Genomic DNA, 20,478 nt, shown 5'->3' with positions numbered 1-20,478 from the left:
GTAACCAGGAGTCGTACTACAAAATGAATGCTTGCTAATGTACCCACTGTCCATCAGTGCACTCTGCACTCATCTGTTCCCTTAATTTCATTTCTACCCATGACTTTTGTGCCAAGCACTGAATAGACTTTCAGATGCACGAATGTTGCAATTTTGATTTTTTCATCTATAGGTAATAGATGCACAATTCTCTGCTGTGTAATACATAGTGAGTAAATCTTCATCCTGCACACTGTGGCTGGTAGGACCTGTGGTAATTTGACCACAATTACATCATAGGTCCTACTGCACATCTAAGTTGTTGCCTGCTTACGACTGGTCAGCATCATACAGGAGGCTGAAGTACACACCCACAGTGAAAACTCTCTGATAACACCCACTTGGACTTGACAATCTCTCTGCAACCGAGAGGCAAAATAGAATAAACACAGATGTTTTATTTTGTTTTCCAGCCACCTGTGCAACATGAACAATTTGGTGAAAGGTCCTTTAAGAAATGTAAAGGAAATTGAAACTGCTCAGTGTTAAGTGCCAGTGTGTTTTCCTTCACCCCACCTACCAAAAAAAGTTAGGGTTTAGTGTATATTTAAACAAAGGAAAAAAGTTTACTTAGTAATACCATAAATAACAATCCTGTTATTACTGTTCCCATTCATCAAATCTTTCCAGCTCATAAAGAAAAATATGAGTAATAAAATTTATGTATGCTGTCTGATAGGCTGCCAGGAATGCCTTCTTCATCTAGTAGGAGATCATATCCTCTAGAGATCCTTACAGCAGAGGTTCTGTGCTATATGAACATAGGTTAACTAGAGGTGAACCTAAACATACAAGAATTCATCTGGAGATGACCAGTATCGGCTCCCTACAGTAAAAGCCAAATTTGCATATCAGAGTAAAATTATAACAATTCTTTTCTGGCTTTAACAAAATTAAATAAATAGGTGTTAAAACAGAGTGAAATGAGAGACAAAGTATACAACTGCAGGATCATGTTTGTAGAAAATAAAAAATAAAAGGGACCAAAAGATTGTTGCTCATGGTTTAACATTTTTCTTTCCACCATTTTATATATATATATATAGATAGTATAGATATATTTATATATATTTGCTTTTGTGCACTCCTAAGAATCTACCGCTCTTGTATACAGATTTCAATGAAAACACTGCACAGGATTAAAGCACAAAGGGTTCACAGCAAAATAAATCAGGTCCATTCGCTGGCCCAGCTGAGGTGGCAATTAGAGGTGGAAGCTACCTGCCACCTTTCCAATAATGATGGCAATGGGAGAAGTTGAGTCAGTCTTTTCATTGCTCTCTCCACCAACTCAACTTGATGCATTTTGGTTCATCCAGTGTTCCAAGTCAACAAGTGCTCTTTATGTTTTTGTAAAAGTAGTCGTGGGTATTTGATGGCCAAGAAACAAGGGAGAGGGAGGGTGGATGGGGGCAAAATTGGGAGAGATTAAAATTCTCTCTTTCAGGACCCGCCTCACATTGCATAGTAACATGACGAGGTGTAAATGAAGCTGCGAGTGTGATCCTTGAAATCCGTGTATTCTGTTTGCGTTTGGATGTCACAAAGTCTGGGGTGGATCCAATTCATATGAGGCATAGTAACAAATGAATATGTACAATCCTGCAAGAATCTTTGAATTTTTTTTTCCAGAAACACAAAAAAAGAGCAAAAAATAACATTAACAATTTATGATAAAATAAGGCAAAAAAAGCAACTGTTTTGTACATTAATCTTATTATTTTAATAATAGATCTGTGATTTCTGTTCAAAATCATAGCAAGAGTGTTGATCTGTTAGCTGTAGAATAAAGAAAAACATAGTAATTCATTATGACCCTTCAGTGCTGGAGGCATCTTTAACATATCAGTATAAATATGCATTGCTGTGTTTCAAAGACACCTCCTGTAATGAAGGGGGGAAAAACCCTTATGTAATTTCATGAAAAGGACAGATTTACTTTTTTTTTCTCCCTCACGGGAGGCAAAATGCAACGAATATAAAATTAAAGAATTTTTTTGTATGTGTTTTTTTTTCTTCTTCTCGGAGGAGACTAGGAACACCGTAGCGAAAAACAAAATACTGTAAAAACTACAAAATCCATTTAAAAAGTCCCTCGCTAAATCCTTCCCAAAAGCTACTGAGCCTCCCAAGTCAAAAAAATGTCACATGACCAGAGACCTTTAGAGTGGAACACTGTTTCCAGGTTGGAACATTTATCACCCCTGAAATGTCCCCACCCGGATTAAAAAAAAGAAAAGAAAAAACAAAAAGTGTGCTTAGCCTACAAATTTACATTTACAAAACAGGAGAAGAAAAAAGGTTTTGAGCAGTGCACTTTTCGTAAAAGATTTTATATACAAGTTTAAAATTCATGGTATTTGATTCCTGTGGGTCCTTTTTATTTTTCTCCTTTCCTAAGGAGCAGACTATCGAGCCTCAACCTCTTTAGGATTTCTGGAAGGTGAGAAGTCCCGTGTGTCTGAACTTGTGAGGGGATTAGTCCTTCTGGGAGAGGCGGGCCTTGTGTTGCTGGCAGGCACCAAGGGTGGGGGTGCACTTAGTGCTGCTGTGGGAGGGGTCCGGTTAAGGATCCCATTGTGCATGGCGCTTGAAGGACTGAGTCTAGGATAGGGTACACTGCTTAAATGTGGCATGAAGGAGGGCATATGTGCCAGATGGCTCTCAAGTGGAGAGGGGTGAATATGGTGCATACGTGCCCTTTCTATCTCTTCCCTTAGGTGCAGGCGTTCTCGCTCATCCGCATGACGTAATCGTTCTTGTTCTCGCCTTGCCTCTATGAGCTGTTCATGGCTGTAGTCATGAGGTTCGCGATCTCGGTATGATCTTTCATGATCATAAAAGCTGGCAGCAGCTGTTCCTGGGTATCTGTGCATGCTGTCAGCCCGTAAGTGGAAATCCATTCTCCGCTGCAAGTCCAGGGTGCGGTAAGCATTCTGTAATTGATCTCTTACAGGGTCCCAGGCAAAACCTGCATGTGGAAGCCTCTCTCTGCCAGTAAGGGGACTCATACCCATAAGGGGAGTCATTACTCTACTCCGGTCCATCATATTCAAGTTGTTCATTTGGTGGACACTACTCATTGGGATTGGCATAGAGGCCGCCATTGAATGGTGCAAAGATAACCCATGCAGGGAAGCTGAAGGGTGAGGTGGCTGATGTTCTATTGTCCTGATTGGGTGAGGAGGCTCTGAGCCAACTACTAACACATCTAAATCCTCCTTGCGTTCCTCCTTGACCTTGACATCACTTTTTATTTTCTGGAGATCTGCTTGCAGATCAGGCTTCCTTTCAGCATCCTTCCCCAAGCTGCTCAGTTTCAAACTTTCACTTAGGATTGGTTTACCATAAGGTGACACAGATTGTATAACTGGTTTACTGCTATCTTCTATCGTCCTTTTTTCATGAATTGAGGCTTCCTTTACTGGCGACCGACTTTCCTTGATCTTGTGCTCTCCAGATGAAACGTCTCGTAGCCGATCTACACTATCTCGATCAATATCTTTGGATCTGTCCCCTAGACTGCTTTGTCGGAGGGAATCACTGGATGTCTGGCTATTGCTGCGAATGAGGTTACTTATTTGGTGGCTAACTGGGGCAGAGGCTGGAGAAGATCTGTTCGAATGATGTCTGCTCTTATCCAAGATGTCCCTAAATGAAAGAAGACAAAATGCTTAATACCAAATGGCATGTTTTACATACTCATACATATTTTAAACAATATATACTATATACATACACACATATCTATCTATCTATATATATATGTTAATTTTTGGATTAGAAGACCAACTTTTTACCCTCAAAATCGAGGGGAAAATGGGGGTGTATTTTACAATCCAAATGTAGCTTACTGGCTGTGGTGGAGCAGAGTTCCAGAGTCGCTGCTGCAGGAAGCTGGCGGTGGCAGTATTGGAGTGATGCTGAGCGTCCCAGGCTAGTAGGAGGGGTGCTCAGCAGTGTGGGGGTTCCGCCAACATTTGTGAAAGCTCAGAGCCCCCGCACTTCCCATAGTTTTCAAGGCGGAGGACTTCTGGGAAAATGTCCGCTGGAGGTGGCGCATGTGCAGATTTCGATCTCTGCACCGAGAGCTCTGCTCCAGATATCTCAAACTGTGCATGTGATGCCTCCGCCGGCCATTTTCTTGAAGTTCACCACAGTGATAACCACGGAAAATGCGGGGGCTCTGGGCTTTCACACAATGTCAGCGCAGCCCCCTGTGGCAGCAGCATTGCCCCACTCCTACCTCCACCAGCTTCCTGCATCAGCAACCCTGTCTACTGGGACCCTGCACCACTGACGCCGTTGCCCCCCAGGTAAGCTACAATAAGAGACTAAGACGCACCATAATTTTGTTCAATTTTTTTCCTATTTTCCTCCACAAAAATTGGGGTGCGTTTTATAATATGCAAGAGATCGTATTTAGATGTATATATACGTACACATACATACACCGGTCCCACACAATGTAATTCAAATAACCCTCAGAGGCTCAGATACATCTCCCATTCATCCTGCTAATAAAATACAGTAAAATGTGTTTTACTACATGCTTTACTCTACAAGAGTAGGCTATGGACAGGTCTATCTCTTGGTACTTCATATTTCTGATCATAAGCAAAAAAAAAAAAAAATGCTGAAAATTAATGTGCAGCAGGTGGTGATACATATGGCTATACTGTCCATGCCCCAAGCACATCCATTTACATTCTGTGTGCAATCTGTGCATTTGTGAAGACACAATTACTGAACTATTAACCACATTTACTAGATTATTTGAATCCTTAGCAGACACTGTACATGGAGATACAAACTGAAATAAATGCCCATTTTACCAGAGGTGGTGCTGGTAAAGGAGGTGCTAAGTGACTTTATAACTCCTTCACGACATATGACGTACATTTATGTCATATGTTGTGTCTCTGACTTTGATGCACCAAGCCCACATCTCTTCCGGCAGATGATAGCTAATTTTATCAGCCACCATCTGCCTTGAATAGCCATGGGTGGAGCGGTAGCAATCGCTGACCGTGGCATTTAACACGAGCCAGGAAATGGGCACGTCATTTCATGATTCTATCCGCGCACTCGTAATGTGATTGCAGGTCACTCATGGGATGCCATGACAGCCAGAGGTCTGCTGAAGACCTCCGTGCTTGTCATGACAATTATCCTGTGAATCACAGCCTGAAGCTGGCATTCATAGGAGATTGTGCTTTTAGCTATACATGGAGGTGCTAATGCACGGCTATGTATAGCACAACTGATTAGACAATTATATCTTTAAGTCCCCTAAGGAGAATATTAAATACAGTATCAAGTTTTAAAATAAGTTTAAAAATATGAAAATCCCCACCTCCAACAAAAGTTCACATTACCCCCATTATAAATAAAACAATTGAAAAAAAAGAAAAATTATATATATATATATATATATATATATATATATATATATATATATATATATATACATACACACACACATATATATATTTATATTATATACACACATACATATATATACCGTATCCCCCGAAAATTACCCCTAGTATGATTTTACAGGATTTTTGGAACATGCTTGAAATATAAGCCCTACTCCAAAAAAATAAGCCATAGCTACAGTCAGGACCGCCACTTAAGGAGCGGGGAAGTGGTCAATTGCCTAGGGCCCCCACTCTCAGAGGACCCAGCATTTCTATGTAAGGTTAAGACTGCTTAAGGACAAGAGTCTAGAGGAACTAAAGAGAAGACAGGCTGGTATGCAGAGCCAATATTAGGGGAAATTAAAGGAGGAGGGGGACTGGAAAATTTCTCAAAGCCCGCCCTATCTTTAGGGACCCTCAGCATTCATAATCTGAGGACCTTTGGCGACATCACGGTCATGTGACCATGATTGTAATAGAATATGCTTGCTCGCTAAACAAAAGTAGTTGCTCAGAGCAGAAAAAAATCGAAATGATCTTGAATAATTTTTGGCAGCGAAAGGGGTAATTTTATCAGTCACAGAAATTATACTTAAATATATTTCCATATACAAAAAAGGTTGCACTCTATTGTGCAAACGCATGTCTAATCAGATTAGACATGCTTTTGCACAATATAGTGCAACCTTTTTTGTATATTTATGTATGGAGGTAGCTGCTCCTGGTATGCACCTATTCACACTAGTTTGGATGTGCGAGTCTTTTTTTTGTCATAAATATATTTCCATGTCATAAATATATTTCCATGTCACAGAGATATGCTTTGTTGTACTTCATTTCTTATTCACAGAATTTTTTTTATATACAACTTTTCAGCTTATTAGGGCCTTTGTCAAGTATTATCTTTCGGAGGAAAAAATAATATAAGACACTGTCTTATTTTCAAAGCAATATGGTATTTGCTATTGCTGCATTTGTAAAAATCCAATATATAAAATTATAAAGTAAATTAATCCGATTGGTTAACGGCATAATGAAAGAGAACTCAAAACGCTAGAATTACGTTTTTTGGCAGCCGCAACATTGCAATAAAATGCAAGAAGAGGAGTTGAAAACATTTCATCTACCCCAAAACGGTATTAGTAAAAATGTCAGCTCAGAGTGCAAAAATAAGCCAGCACCATATCCCAAAGATTGAAAGCGTTATGGGTCTTGGAAAATGGTGACACAAGCAAACTAGCTCTTATACGCCTACGTGACAAATAAAAGTTATGGCTCGGGGTGGTCGCATACCTTTCTTTGTCTCTTTCATCCTTTGTGAGCGAGATATCCCTCTTGTCTTCCCTGTCTCTCTCGTGGTTATTCACAGATGAACTTCGCTCTGGGTCTCCGACCTTCGACCATTGAGGTGGTGTTGGAAAAGATGGTGGCGTCCGATGTAGTCGGTTCCATGGCTCGTGGGGGCTGGTGAAACTCTGCAGAGTTGGACTCTCTTTGTGAGTGAACAAGCTGTTGTGAGCTGTTAAGAGTATGGAAATATAACCTCCGTTATGATTGAGGAAAGAAAATCACTTTAAACAGCGTGGCCTAAAAGCAGCAGTGCCAGGGAGATTGCTCTGCTGGAAATCACATACAAGTGCTCAAACGTGTAATCCCAATAATTGTAGTATGTCTGAAGGCTTTTAAGATCTAGAACAAGAGTACAGTATGAACAGTGCATGTGTGCTTTCACAGAGCCTACATAAGCTTTTTAAAAGGTATTGCGCTCATGCAGAGAAGCAACAAAGGAGCTGCAGAGATAAATTTTAGTGGTGGACATAATGCACCTCTATGAAGATTTCCTTCTAGACAATGGTGATGGTGCGAAGTAAAGGCACTGCTGCTTTCAATGTCACACTTTATATCCCCTGCACTGCTTAGCAGGCGATGATCAGTTACTTATACCTTGTGTCTTGAAATGCGTTCACTACAGATCAGCGTCAACACTTCTCTGGCTGCACTACTATGCAAATCACAAGCACAGCACCACTGCCACCAAAGCACATTTAGAATCGCCTTGCAGCACTTCAGCGGATATGCAAATGAAAGGCGCCCGAGTGACCCAGACATGATTACTACTCATCTACCCTGGGACAGCAGGTGACCAATCAAAATGCAAGGATTTATACTTATGTACCCAGTCTAATTTACAATTGACTGCAAAACTCTGAGCCAGTACTTACTTAGAGCATGACTGGCTAATCCTCCAAAGGCATTGCTGCCTAAGTTCCCAAGGCCGCTGAAGCTGCTTGACCTGCTAAATGGATCTGGAAAGGCAAACAGGGATTGAAGAGGCGTTTATCCAAGAGCACTAGAGAATGAAACGCGCTCCTGACCCCCTCACTATGCTCTGTAAGTAGGGGTTGGGCTTAGTATTCCTTGTCTCCAGGATTCTCCTGTCAATGCTGCCTATTTATGTAGCAGCAATTTCTGGACAGCCAAAATAATCTAAAAAAAATATGTATCTTTATTTAAGTGGGCCGGACAAAAAAAGCAAAGTAGCATTTTAATAGCCCCGAGTATAAAATATGAAGTAAACAATATTTCAATATTCCAGTACTCTGGGCATCCCTGAGTTATCAGATAATCAAGAGTACCACCACACTGAAGATGGACCCAAAATCAATTTAATCTCCACAACATTGAAAAATAATCTGCATGACTTTCAGTAATTTTAACTACATGACCTGGAAGTGAATTATGAGATTTCACTTAATAGAGGTTATGAAGCTGAAGGGTGTCTTCTAGTGCCGTGCAGTTCTCTCACCTTCCTTCCATCAACTATACCGCCATAATTACAGCACGGGCACCAATTACGTGAAACTGAGGAGTGGATTTTACTTACACTTACCCGCCAGATGGCTTGTGGGAAGGAAACTGCTGTGATGTGGAGAAGGTCCAAATGCTGTGGCTCCATGGTGTGCTGGACCTGGGCATAAAGCAAACAATCCTCACTCAACAATCAGAAGTTAATATTTCTTTGTGCTGGTTATTTCCAGATATTTTATATGTAAAATGACTGATTAATGTAATGTAACGGCCTGAGATGAATTGTACAAGCATCTAACAAAACGTTGATGGGACACTCCAAGTCTGACAGGGTAGTCTTAAGAGAAAGGCATACATTTACCTTTAGTCTCATGTATGTTATAGGTTGTCATGCACAAATCAGCAGAATCTCAAGGTACAGATACTTCCCTGTACACATCCCAAGGGAATAAATGTCTCTTTTTACGAAGCTTTTTACTACATTTATACAGCAAAAAATGTGTATCTGAATACAGTTCTGCGAGGTATTAAATTGTTGGAGGCGACTTTAAGAAAAGTAAAAGACTGAATGTCGTGTGTTAACTGCAGTGCCATGTTGTGAAATTGCATCAGAACAAAAGCATTCTGGTGTTTCACAAGGTGTGAACATAGTCTAAAGTAAAGTTCACACGTTTAGTATTTGGTCAGTATTTTACATCAGTATATGTAAGCCAAAACCAGGAGTGGAACAGTCAGTGGAAAAGTATAATAGAAACATATGCACCACTTCTGGATTTATCACCCACTCCTGGTTATGGCTTACAAATACTGAGCAAATACTGAACATGTGAATTTGGCCTAATAGGTATTATGGTTCTTACTTGGCCCACACTTCATTTTGGCATGACAATAAAAGGCTTTTTTCCCTATTTTTTGTCACCACATCTTCTCCAGGAAAACAAAAGCTTTGGGCATACTCGAGGTATGCCATAGCAGGTACTTCTGCAGTTTATACAGATTCTTCTGGTCTTAGAAGTGAAATTTAACTTGGCTAAATTACATTAAACTTTACCACTGTTGCGTCTGTTCTGGAGCCATAAATCGACTCCTGCATCATGGATGGAAGAAGGTCTACGGTTAGCTTTACACGTGTCTTTATTCTTTTTCTATCAATTTCTTTAAAAAGTAACAATAGGGCCAGAGCTTCTAAAAGTCAAAGTGATGAAGATCAACAAGTCTGATGGGGTACAATAAGTTTCTGTTTACGACAGTTTTAAGTTGCAGCCCCCGTGTCACCCCACCCCCACAAAAAAAAGTCCAAGGGGCCGTTTAGGACTAGTTTAAAATAGGAGGTGCATTTTTCAAGAAATTGCGCGCATTAGGTGAAGTGTCACAATACCAGACATGGGATATGAGTATGAACACCACAATTTGAGGAACAAAGACTTAATTCTAGATCTGGTAAAACCTCCAAAACTGATATTGCTGTAGACGTATGTGCTATTTTCTTTTATATGCAATAGCCAAATATTAGTGTCTGGCCTTTGAGGAAAATGGCATTTCATATTTAGGTGTTATTCTTTCACTTAGAACAGAAGCAGGAACTGCTCAGATCTGTCTCAGAAATGATTTCTTCTAGGTCAAGGACAAGCAGCTCTACAAAGTCAAACTGAGCTGGCGAAGGCTTTAAACCATTTTCCACTTCAGAGAACAGTGTTTGCACCAGAACCTGGCTATTCTGCTCCCTGAAGATTTCAGACTGTTAATAATAGGGATTTGCTCAGTGCAGGGAGCGATTCTAAGCGCTGTTCACTCCAGGCTTGTAGGAAATAAAAAAAAATAAAATAAGCCTTCTCCAAGTGAAGACGGCAGCAGAGCCCTTAGAGCTGTCTTGTGCTTATTAAATGGAACAATTCTCAAGCGGCTGCACATCCATCTTACAGAAGGCAAGTCTGGAGATAGATGGCGCACCCGTGAGTAACAAGGGAGCTCAGCCAGAGCAATGGTTCATGCAGTGACATTCCTGTCTGATAAGGAGAGAAGGATGACACAGATACTGTGCGGAAGGCATTTTATTTATTCTCTGATTGATGCTGCAACGCCTGGGCTCTGCTATCTAAATTGGGAGCCTGGCGCTTACTACCTGTAATCTGACAATTTTACTCTCAATAGACTTTAAGAAGGGCGAATAGCAAATGGTTGTTATGAAACTGATGTCCTTTCTCACACATGTAGCTGATATTAATAAAGCACACATCCATGATATTTTCCCATTAGGGCGCAGTGACAGACTGCTACAAGCCTGACCAGACAACACCATGCATTTTACTTTTTGGCCTCCATTATGCAGCCAACAGACAGGTGACGCACTCTGTGAATGTACAAAGAATATTTCAGAAGTTGTAATGCTGACATTAGGCTCTCTGGGCTCTTCCAATGTAATCGTAATGATAAATCAATCTGCTCCCCTGTTGACACACCATGTCTTCAGCTACAACTAGCACTGTCCCTGGTATTTTAGAGGTATTTCCTGTACTGTAGGTAACCACAGAGCTGAAAGTTTGGTACAGTTTAGGATATAATTCTTACAGGAGATTTATGACCACTATAATGCAGATGAAAGCTGTTCCCTTCAGATGCTGTAAACCGGATTGGCAAGTATAGATATACAAGACTATGGATTTAAAGTCAAGCGGAACCTTGATTAAAAATTGTTATGTTTAGAACTTGAAAATCTTGCATCTTTGTAGGATACTTTTATTACTTCCTGTTTTATTTCACTTACTTTCAGTCCATGTTTTAACAGTTACGGTACTTGTAAAGATTTGTGTGCACATCACAGAGTAACATTTTTAACGGATTTCTGGTGTGAAGTTTCTAAAAGATCATGATTTGTGTAAATTACGTTACACTCATTAAACCATTTGTAGATTTTCACCTTCAAATTCTCTTTTAAAATACATAGAGAGAAATTTACTGCAGATCTACATATGGCACATTTGGATTTTGCTGCAGTATCATCGTGGTTTGGCAATAAATTCCACATCAGAAAAAAATCCCGAGTCTCAATTTGGCCTAATAGCTTTATTAAAGTCACACTTACATTTGCTATGGTACAGTAGTACTATAGTTTCAGCATAAAATGCTGAAAAAGTAATCTGTACGTGCAATAAAAACAAGCCCTCACTCAGCTCTGTCAGTGGAAAAATAGAAAAGTTAAAGCTCTCAGAATATGGCGATACATAAACAAGGTTTCTCTCCAAAAAGGTTTTTCAAAAGTAGCAAAGAATATTAAAAACAAAACACCATCACCACTTATTAGATAAATCTGGTATTGGCACAATCGTACTGACCAGAATAATAAAGCTGCCTTATTACTTTGCTTGCATCGTGAATTGTGTAATAAATAAAAACAATATGTGAATTGCTATTTTTTGTTCACTGTGTCCCAAAATTCAGAATAGAAAGCAATCAAAAAATTAAAACTGATAAAAATGAACCCTATTATGGTAGGAATTAAAATTAATCCCGCAAAAAACAAGATAACATGACTTTTGGCAGGAAAATAGAAACACTTTACCTCTCAAAATATGCTGATTCAAAAAAATAAAATAAATGTATATATATATATATATATATATATATATATATATATATATATATATATATATATATTTTTTTTTTTTAAAGTGCTTTTAGAGTTGAAATACCAAAATATAAAAATCCTATATAAATTTTGCCAATTTTGCTAATGGCCAGAAGAACAAAAGCTTTCTTATTACTTCACTTACAACGCACAGTGAATGGTGTAAAAGATAGTAAAAACAACAAAAACAAACATTTTTTGAACTGCTGTTGATTTGTGCATTCTGCCTCCTAAAAATTGCGGTAAGACCTGGATCACATTTATCCTGCGCACTAGATTGAGCACTTAAGTTGGCATTCCATATAAATCCCCAAAAGGTAAGATTCTGAAGAAACCCTGGATGGAACCATTCACTATAAGGTTATACACATGTTGAGGATTCCATTGCGGATTTTTCCACATGGATTCTGCAGAATCCGCAGGTAAAATGACCTGCGTTTTACCTGTAGATTTTGTGTAGATTTCGCCTGCGTTTTTACTCCTGCGGATTCCTATAATGGATTAGGTGTAAAACGCTGCGGATTCCAAAGAATTGACATGCTGCTGAAAATGAACCGCTGTGTTTCTGAGCGGAATTTTCTGCAGCATGTGCACAGCGGATTTGGTTTTCCATAGGTTTACATGGTACTGTACAACGCATGGAAAACTGCTGCGGATCCGCAGGGCCAAATCTGCAACGTGTGCACATACCCTATGGAGGCAGATGAAATAATTTTAGACTCCCATCTGGCTTCTTTTCCAGCCGTGTACCATCTTTTTATGCATGTCCAAAAGTGCAGTCAACCACACTTTCACTTGTTACTCTAAATTGACAAACGTTTTTAAAAGAGTCTAGGAGGAGTCCAAAATGATTACATAGCCGTACTATAGTAAATGATTCAGTTGAGGGAATCTGTCTGAATCATGTATGTCAAAGATGTAAACAGAAACCTGATATAAGTGCTCAGGATAAAGCTGAAGATAAATGTGAATCTAGTAGTAAAAGCTATCCAAAATATTATGTAGCAAAATGGTAATGTAAAAACTTCAACTCAACCCACAAAAAATCAAGCCACCACACAACTCACATCTGCTAACGTAAAATAGGGATTTGCATGTTACTGGTAGCACAAAGGCTATGAAAAAGTTGCATGATAGAAAGGGGCTCTGGTGATGTAACAGGGCATCCAGAAACCATTCCAAAAAAGTGCTCAATTCCTTATGAGCTCTGTAATGTGCTCAAACAGTAGCTTCTCACCACAAATAGGGTACTGGCATATTCTGGAAAGAATGTACTGCCATAATTCGATATGCAATTTTCACTACTATACCATGTGAAAATTAAAAATGTGGAGCTAAAGTAAAGCAACTCTGTGGAAAACATGTTTTTTTTATTTTATTTTCATGGCTTAAGTTTATAAAATTCTGCAATGCACCTCCGTGTTTAAAACAGTCTCTAGACCCTACATTAATTCCATGAGCGGTTCAGTTTCCAAAATGGGGTCACTTGTGGTTGGTTTCTGCATTTTTGGTACCTCAGGGGCTGTGCAAATGCAACATGGTCATTGCAGTCTATTCCAGCCATATTTGTCAAATGACACTCCTGCTGTGTGCCCAAAATTTTTCCACCTCATGGGGAAATTGGTGTGCTCAGGAGAAAATGGACCAAACTGGCAAAGCAGTTTTCTGTGTACACTGTATATGGGCAGAAAGCTGACAATCAGTGGTGTGGGCGGTGTTATATAGATCTAAGTATTCAGGGAACTGGTAGATCTGTAGCAGATAAAACCGGGATTGTATCAAAATCACAGAAAGCAGCCCAGTAAGTGATACATCCCTCTACATTATGATGCTCTCATATTAGTGGAAGAAAAGCTCTTGGCAAACCCCCTTTAACTTTTTTTTTTTGTGGTGTGATTATTGTTTTAGTAGGATACAAATTCAAAGTTCGAAAAATTGAGTTTTTCAAAATGTCAATTTCAGTTATTTTAATAAATAAAATGCAACTTGTATGGACCTAATATTACCATTAAAATACAGTGTCACGAAAAAGCTCTAGAAGCTTCCAGAGTTATCACAAAATAAGTCAGATTTGACCTGGCCTGGTCAGGAAGGTAAGAGCTCGGGTGATAGGATTTTCACATAGTTTATTTGCAATCATCGCAGAATATAACAACTCGAGTAATGTTATTTCCTAACTTACCAGTGCTGGAAAACAGAGGTCTGGCTAAGTCATGTGGGTAAGGAAACCCTGGAAACACTCCGGGGGCAGGTGGTCTACTGAACAAATCAAGCTTGCCACAAATGTCCAGCTTATGCGGATCCATCTGCATCTGCTACAGAAAACAGAGACAACATAAGAGCTCAATATATTACTCACAAAAAGGACACTTCTAACGCTCTAAGTTATGGCTCTTATAAAAAATTTATCAGTGACTTCCATAACATCTGAACATTAAGGCAACTCGAAAACATTCAACTGTTTTTAACCTTTAGAAGTATCACAGAAAAACACATTCTGTGGAACAAGTTTATCAACTCTGCTTTACTTGCAAAGAAATACATTTAATGAAAAGGCCAAGAACAGTTCAATCACTTTCCACATCCTTGCCTTCTCTTACCTCTTAGTCTAAAGTCACAAACGGTGTTGGACATGTGCTTTTTATGTTTTGCTATGTGCACCGGTTGCTGCTGCCAGCATTTTGCTCTATTCAGGCGATTTACTATACTGATAACAGCATATTAGCATATGGTATACATGTCTGCAACAATATTCTAAAAATAAGAACTTTTATTTATCTTAAGGTTTTACAGATGCATATGTCCTTGGAATATCATTTGACGCAGAGATACTTTGATTAACACCTCCGGCACTGTCAGACTCAATTTTCTCTCCGAGCTTGTGAAAAGGTTACTGTTCCACGGGAGCGGTATTAAATACTTATGCTTCGTTTCAAAGCAGGCCTAGAGCACAGGGGCACCATCCCCCACCAATGCACTGAACTACGCCACGAAGGTCTAAGGCTTTGCTCCTTCATTATTTGAGTTATTCCCTGTAGGCCATCTATTATAATTAGAGTATTGGTACAGTGAAGCAACAATTCTGCACATTAGAAGAGAATAACTACAGGTCATCAATAAAACAAACCAAAAATTGACGAAAACTACTAAAGATCCAGACTATAGATGCTGTCATAGCTAAGCCAAATACTGGAACTAAAAGCTATCTGTACAACAGAAATAGCAAAACTGAATCAGAAGAACAGAAGCGAATCTCTTACTATAAGGAAAGCGAAGGTTTTTACTAATTGCTGTCGTAGTATGTTGGCAGGGGAGAGCTTACGCCTATACTGCCAAACATATGGAAGACCTATACGCATTGGGATGAGTCTTGTTCAAGGAAACTCAGCCATGTTCAACAAGGTGTCTAGCTCCACAAGGACTTTGTTTCATTAGTTCTAGAGGCACAGAACCCCAATCTACATTTTCCTGAAATGTTCGCCATTGCTGTACATCTCCCCACCAAAACTCAAGAAACATAATCAAATGCAACTTTATTATGGGTACATTTAAAATGCTAAAATAAGGTTTTACAATTTTCTAATATTAGATAAATATAAAATGTATATTTGCGCTAAAACGTCAGTATAAAAATATAAATAAAGATATAACACCATGTAAACCAAGTGTTAATTGGGTGCATTCGCATATGGCATACCTTAGTCCTTATGTGCTGTATGTAGACGTGTGTCCCCTTATGGTGAAAGGTCCTGTAGATAATGTCCGTAGATGCTAATATATGAATGCTGGCGAGTGCCAAAAAATGGCTGATGCAAAAACTAAATAGCAGGTGCCAATATTTCGGGGGTCTCAGTCCCGGCCAGTGACAGGCGTACCTCCCCGCAGAAGGCTGGACAGAATGTGCCGTGCACAGGCACAAAAAGCTCTATCAAAAGAATAGAGCCGGCAAGGTGCAGAGCGGCTGCAGGACCTTGCGTGACGTCACTACCATGTGATGAGTCACGTGACCGGCTACGGAACGCACACCAGACCAAATTCCAACGCGTTTCGGAATCGCTGATTCCTTCTTCAGGGATGGTAGGTTGTGCAATGTGTGCGTCCTATATAGAGCGCCGGGTCATGCATTATTAACCATTGATTGAAAGCAAAAAGCTCCACTTCACTATTGAGGCCGTGTGGTACTAAAGTGTTCATCTGAAAAATGCATTTTGTTTCAGCCCTGGACATCTGATGGATGAAATTGCCACCTTGCCGGCTCTATTCTTTTGATAGAGCTTTTTGTGTTACATGGTGTTATATCTTTATTTATATTTTTATACTGACGTTTTAGCGCAAATATACATTTTATATTTATCTATTATAGTGTTTATCTTTTGATGAATAGGGTGGTCTTCATCATTATATTTGCTGCAAATTGATTCAGTTTTAAGGGCAGCGCCTTCTGGACACTTGTTTATTTTATAAATTTTCTAATATTAATCTACGCAAACACAAAAATGCATCCCATCATATATTCTTAGCATGGGACTATGGCTACACGGTAAAATGTGTCTCACCACAGCAATTCTCTAAAAAAGAAAACATTTGTGTAACTTGTGTGCGAGCTTTATTTTCGAGCTTTGATATTGCAGTAAATAAGACTGGTAAGTTGCAGATAACTTGCATGTTATGTGCAACTTGCATTTACCGCAAGTCTTTTGCAAGTGTCACATGTGACCAGTGACAAGTAATCCAACACAATCTAATGCTGTAATGTGTTAAGGTACCGTCACACTGAACGATATCGCTAGCGATCCGTGACGTTGCAGCGTCCTGGCTAGCGATATCATTGAGTTTGACAGGCAGCAGCGATCAGGATCCTGCTGTGACATCGTTGGTCGGAGCAGAAAGTCCAGAACTTTGTTTTGTCGCTGGACTCCCGCAGACATCGCTGAATCGGCGTGTGTGACGCCGATTTAGCGATGTCTTCACTGGTAACCAGGGTAAACATCGGGTTACTAAGCGCAGGGCCGCGCTTAGTAACCCGATGTTTACCCTGGTTACCAGCGTAAATGTAAAATAAACCAAAGACTACATACTTACATTCCGATGTCTGTCCCCCGGCGCTGTGCTTCTCGGCACTGTGTAAGCGCCAGCCGGAAAGCAGAGCACAGCGGTGACGTCACCGCTGTGCTTTCCGGCTGGCGCTCACAGTCAGTGCAGAGAAGCACAGCGCCAGGGGACAGACACCGGAATGTAAGTATGTAGTGTTTGGTTTATTTTACATTAGCACTGGTAACCAGGGTAAACATCGGGTTACTAAGCGCGGCCCTGCGCTTAGTAACCCGATGTTTACCCTGGTTACCAGGGGACTTCGCATAGTTGGTCGCTGTAGAGCTGTCTGTGTGACAGCTCTCCAGCGACCACACAGCGACGCTGCAGCGATCGGGATCGTTGTCTAGATACTTACATTCCGGTGTCTGTCCCCCGGCGTTCGGCTTCCCTGCCAGCCGTAAAGCAGAGCGGTGACGTCACCGCTGTGCTCTACGGCCGGCCGGCGCTCACAGTGCAGGGAAGCAGAATGCCGGGGGACGTGACAGACACCGGAATGTAAGTATGAAGTGTTTTGTTTTTTTTACATTTACACTGGTAACCAGGGTAAACATCGGGTTACTAAGTACGGCCCTGCGCTTAGTAACCCGATGTTTACCCTGGTTACCAGTGAAGACATCGCTGATTCGGCGTCACACACGCCGATTCAGCGATGTCTGTGGGAGATCCAGTGAGGAAATAAAGTTCTGGCCTTTCTGCTCCGACCAACGATGTCACAGCAGGATCCAGATCGCTGCTGCATGTCAAACAGAACGATATCGCTATCCAGGACGCTGCAACGTCACGGATCGCTAGCGATATCGTTGTGAAGTTGGTCAGTGTGAAGGTACCTTTACAGTTTGCTAAGAGACTCTAGACTGCAGGATGTGTGTGCTACATAAGAAAGCATTGCTTTAACCAGACGTGTAATATATTTTGCATATATACCTGCCACAGATCTAAGGATAGTGCATGCTGTGCTTCAAGTCTATTTTGAGAAAAGAGCAATACAACCACGTGGAATAAGTGCCTACATCCCCTTTACATTTCTTTGCAGACTTACAGCTAAACTCAACTGAAGTTGCCTCAACTGCACCAATTTTATGTCAAGCTGTCACAGCCTTCCTCGAATTGACTCTACACAACCGATGCCATTCTCTCCACTAACAGGACATAATTTTAAAGATAGGTTTAGGCTTTCTCCATAAATCCCCGAGGATTTGTTTGAAAAGCATAACACAAAGCTGACATTTGTACCACTGAGTTTAATAGATGAGGGTCTTAAGAAGGGTTCGCCATCCAGAATAACTTCAGAAGCACAATTTCTAACACATGGCATTTACCTTCATTTTCTGCTGATGGTGGTAGATTTGCCACGCTATCTGGACATGTACTGCACACCACTTGCCTGGTTTCTGCAAAAGCAAGGAAAACGCAAGTGAGCACGGGAAAGGCTTTGTGCCAAAGACCGTTCCCTGGGGCCACAAGTCTTGAGTTTATTACATTAGCCTTATATTATCTGTAGCGCTTCCATTATATACTCGGGTACATTTGGTTATGAATTACTTCAGGGATGTGGTAAGTGGGCTAACTCACTACAGATGTATACTGCACAGCTGTTAAAGAACCTCGAGTAAAAGGGATACTCGTCAGGTGTATTTCATAGGACAGAGGTAAGAGAAGGAGAGTGCAGTTGTGTGTCTAACATTATTATGATAATTCGTATTCGAATACTATGGTATACATTAGAATAGACACACTTACTCTTACAGATGTCCTGTATGGGTCTGTAACCTGCAAGAGAAACTGATAGGTTAGTTGTGCGTTTGTTGCAGTGGCTGATAGAGCAGTACAAAGGAATACCAGGCTAGCCAATATTTCGGGTTTATATAAATAGTTGATGTAGAATCTACATTGTAGATCACATTCTGATCATTTAGATATGGTAAATAACGTAAAACTATTAAACAAGAACTAGCACTCTGCTCACAATCTATACCAGCCCCTTATATAAACACTGACATTTTATATGGATTATATTGACAGCAAGAAAACGGAATAACCTGTTTACACACATCACTAAATCATAATATTTATCAGGTCATCTATAAAATGGGCCACATGTGTGCAATGTTATGATGATTGAGTCACATAGATCTCAAAAGGATAGCTGGCAGCACACCTGTAAAATATCAGGGCAGATTACATATGGTAACTACCGCACTTCTATATTCACATATTATAATATAGCACAACTGGATGGATGGAAATGATCATACTACAAAGCTTTGAAGTGGCGGCAATATTCTTCGATCTCATCTTTGCTTTACTCATCTTGTAGTCACCGTGTTACAAGGTGTGCTTTTTCACTATATACTTCTAATATTGTTATATTCAATCTGCCTGCTCTCCAACAAGCATCAGGCATCTTGGATTTAAATGTCAGCCTTTCAGCTTATCTCATGTCTATGGCCAGCAGAAAAGCTCACTTCAGAGCTCTCCAGATTTCATGAAACAAGAGAATACTGCATTATTATTATTGTTATTCTGTAATGTCTTATTGTCTGTACAAGTCCACTCTAAAATGTAAAGTGCTGCAGAATATATTGGCGCTATAAAAATAAATTATTAAAATATTTTTTTCATCTGCAAGATCATATCCCAATATGTAGCAAGTCAGACTGTAAAGGAAGTCAGAGGACAAATTCGGCACTGCCGACAGAATGGAGACGTATATCCCAGAATGATACAGTAAGGTAGTGCTTTAGTTCAACCTGTTTTCGACGTATATAACTTCTTCAGGAAAAGACACATCACTATACATGTATTAGGTATAATAATAACAACAAATACAGTCAATTAGAAATGTAGTATAGTTCTTCTGATTCGTTATGTCGCTTACCCCATGTGCAGGGCATTGCAGTAGCTTAGGTAACCATGCGAACGGTCACACTGAGTGGTCATAATCATGGATAACCAAGCTACTGTGCATAGTGGGATAGGATCTTGGAGATGGGAATAGCCCTTTAAAAGGAATCTGTCAGTGTCAGTGCTAATAAGCAGTCATTATAGGCGTGCAGGTCATAGAAGGTTGACTAAAATGATAACTTGATATCTCAGCAATCAGATGTCTTATTCCAGAGATATCCATGTTTGTCTTAATATGTAAATGAGTCACTCAGATCTCAGAGAGTCAGCCTCCAGAGCTTATTTTAAATTAAAGGGAGCACTATCAGTGTAAGACATCTAATTGCTGACAGTTTGCTTTCCTGATCTCACTGCAGAGTTGTATGTAACTGCAAAGTGCCAGGAATAAAGCAGAAAGTGCGACTGCATACATCATCTCACAGTCAGTGTGAGGCAATACAGCACAACTAACAGCACTGTGAGGATAACTGCTAGATGTGTTTTCTCTACTCACTGAGCTTTGATTCATTACTGATCATCTGCCATTGCGCACACTGAAAAGTCTGCTCTCTGATCTCACTACAGAGCTATGTCTGATTATAACTA

At 40.1% G+C, this 20,478-nt stretch overlaps 1 protein-coding gene across 17 annotated transcripts in view; it reads right to left on the bottom strand.

The window, feature by feature from the left end:
* Positions 1–574: 574 nt before the first annotated feature.
* The window catches only part of FBRSL1 (fibrosin like 1), an 842,282-nt gene continuing 822,378 nt past the window's right edge, over positions 575–20,478 (bottom strand). For 5 of the 17 annotated variants that reach the window (XM_069756082.1, XM_069756075.1, XM_069756080.1 and 2 more), the window contains 7 exons: positions 18,730–18,759; positions 18,309–18,380; positions 14,078–14,210; positions 8,347–8,430; positions 7,685–7,768; positions 6,756–6,981; positions 575–3,690 (listed from right to left, as the gene is read on the bottom strand). In XM_069756082.1, coding sequence (XP_069612183.1) covers positions 2,448–3,690; positions 6,756–6,981; positions 7,685–7,768; positions 8,347–8,430; positions 14,078–14,210; positions 18,309–18,380; positions 18,730–18,759 — 1,872 coding nt within the window. In that variant the 3' untranslated portion in view covers positions 575–2,447. The remainder of the gene's footprint in view (positions 3,691–6,755; positions 6,982–7,684; positions 7,769–8,346; positions 8,431–14,077; positions 14,211–18,308; positions 18,381–18,729; positions 18,760–20,478) is intronic. The other 12 variants (XM_069756091.1, XM_069756087.1, XM_069756089.1 and 9 more) reach the window with 5 other exon arrangements.

The sequence above is a fragment of the Ranitomeya imitator genome, chromosome 1 (genome assembly GCF_032444005.1).
Source record: "Ranitomeya imitator isolate aRanImi1 chromosome 1, aRanImi1.pri, whole genome shotgun sequence".
Taxonomy (NCBI): Eukaryota; Metazoa; Chordata; class Amphibia; order Anura; family Dendrobatidae; genus Ranitomeya; species Ranitomeya imitator.
Note: the sequence above shows the minus strand (reverse complement) of the source record. Positions and strands in the feature narration are given on the sequence as shown.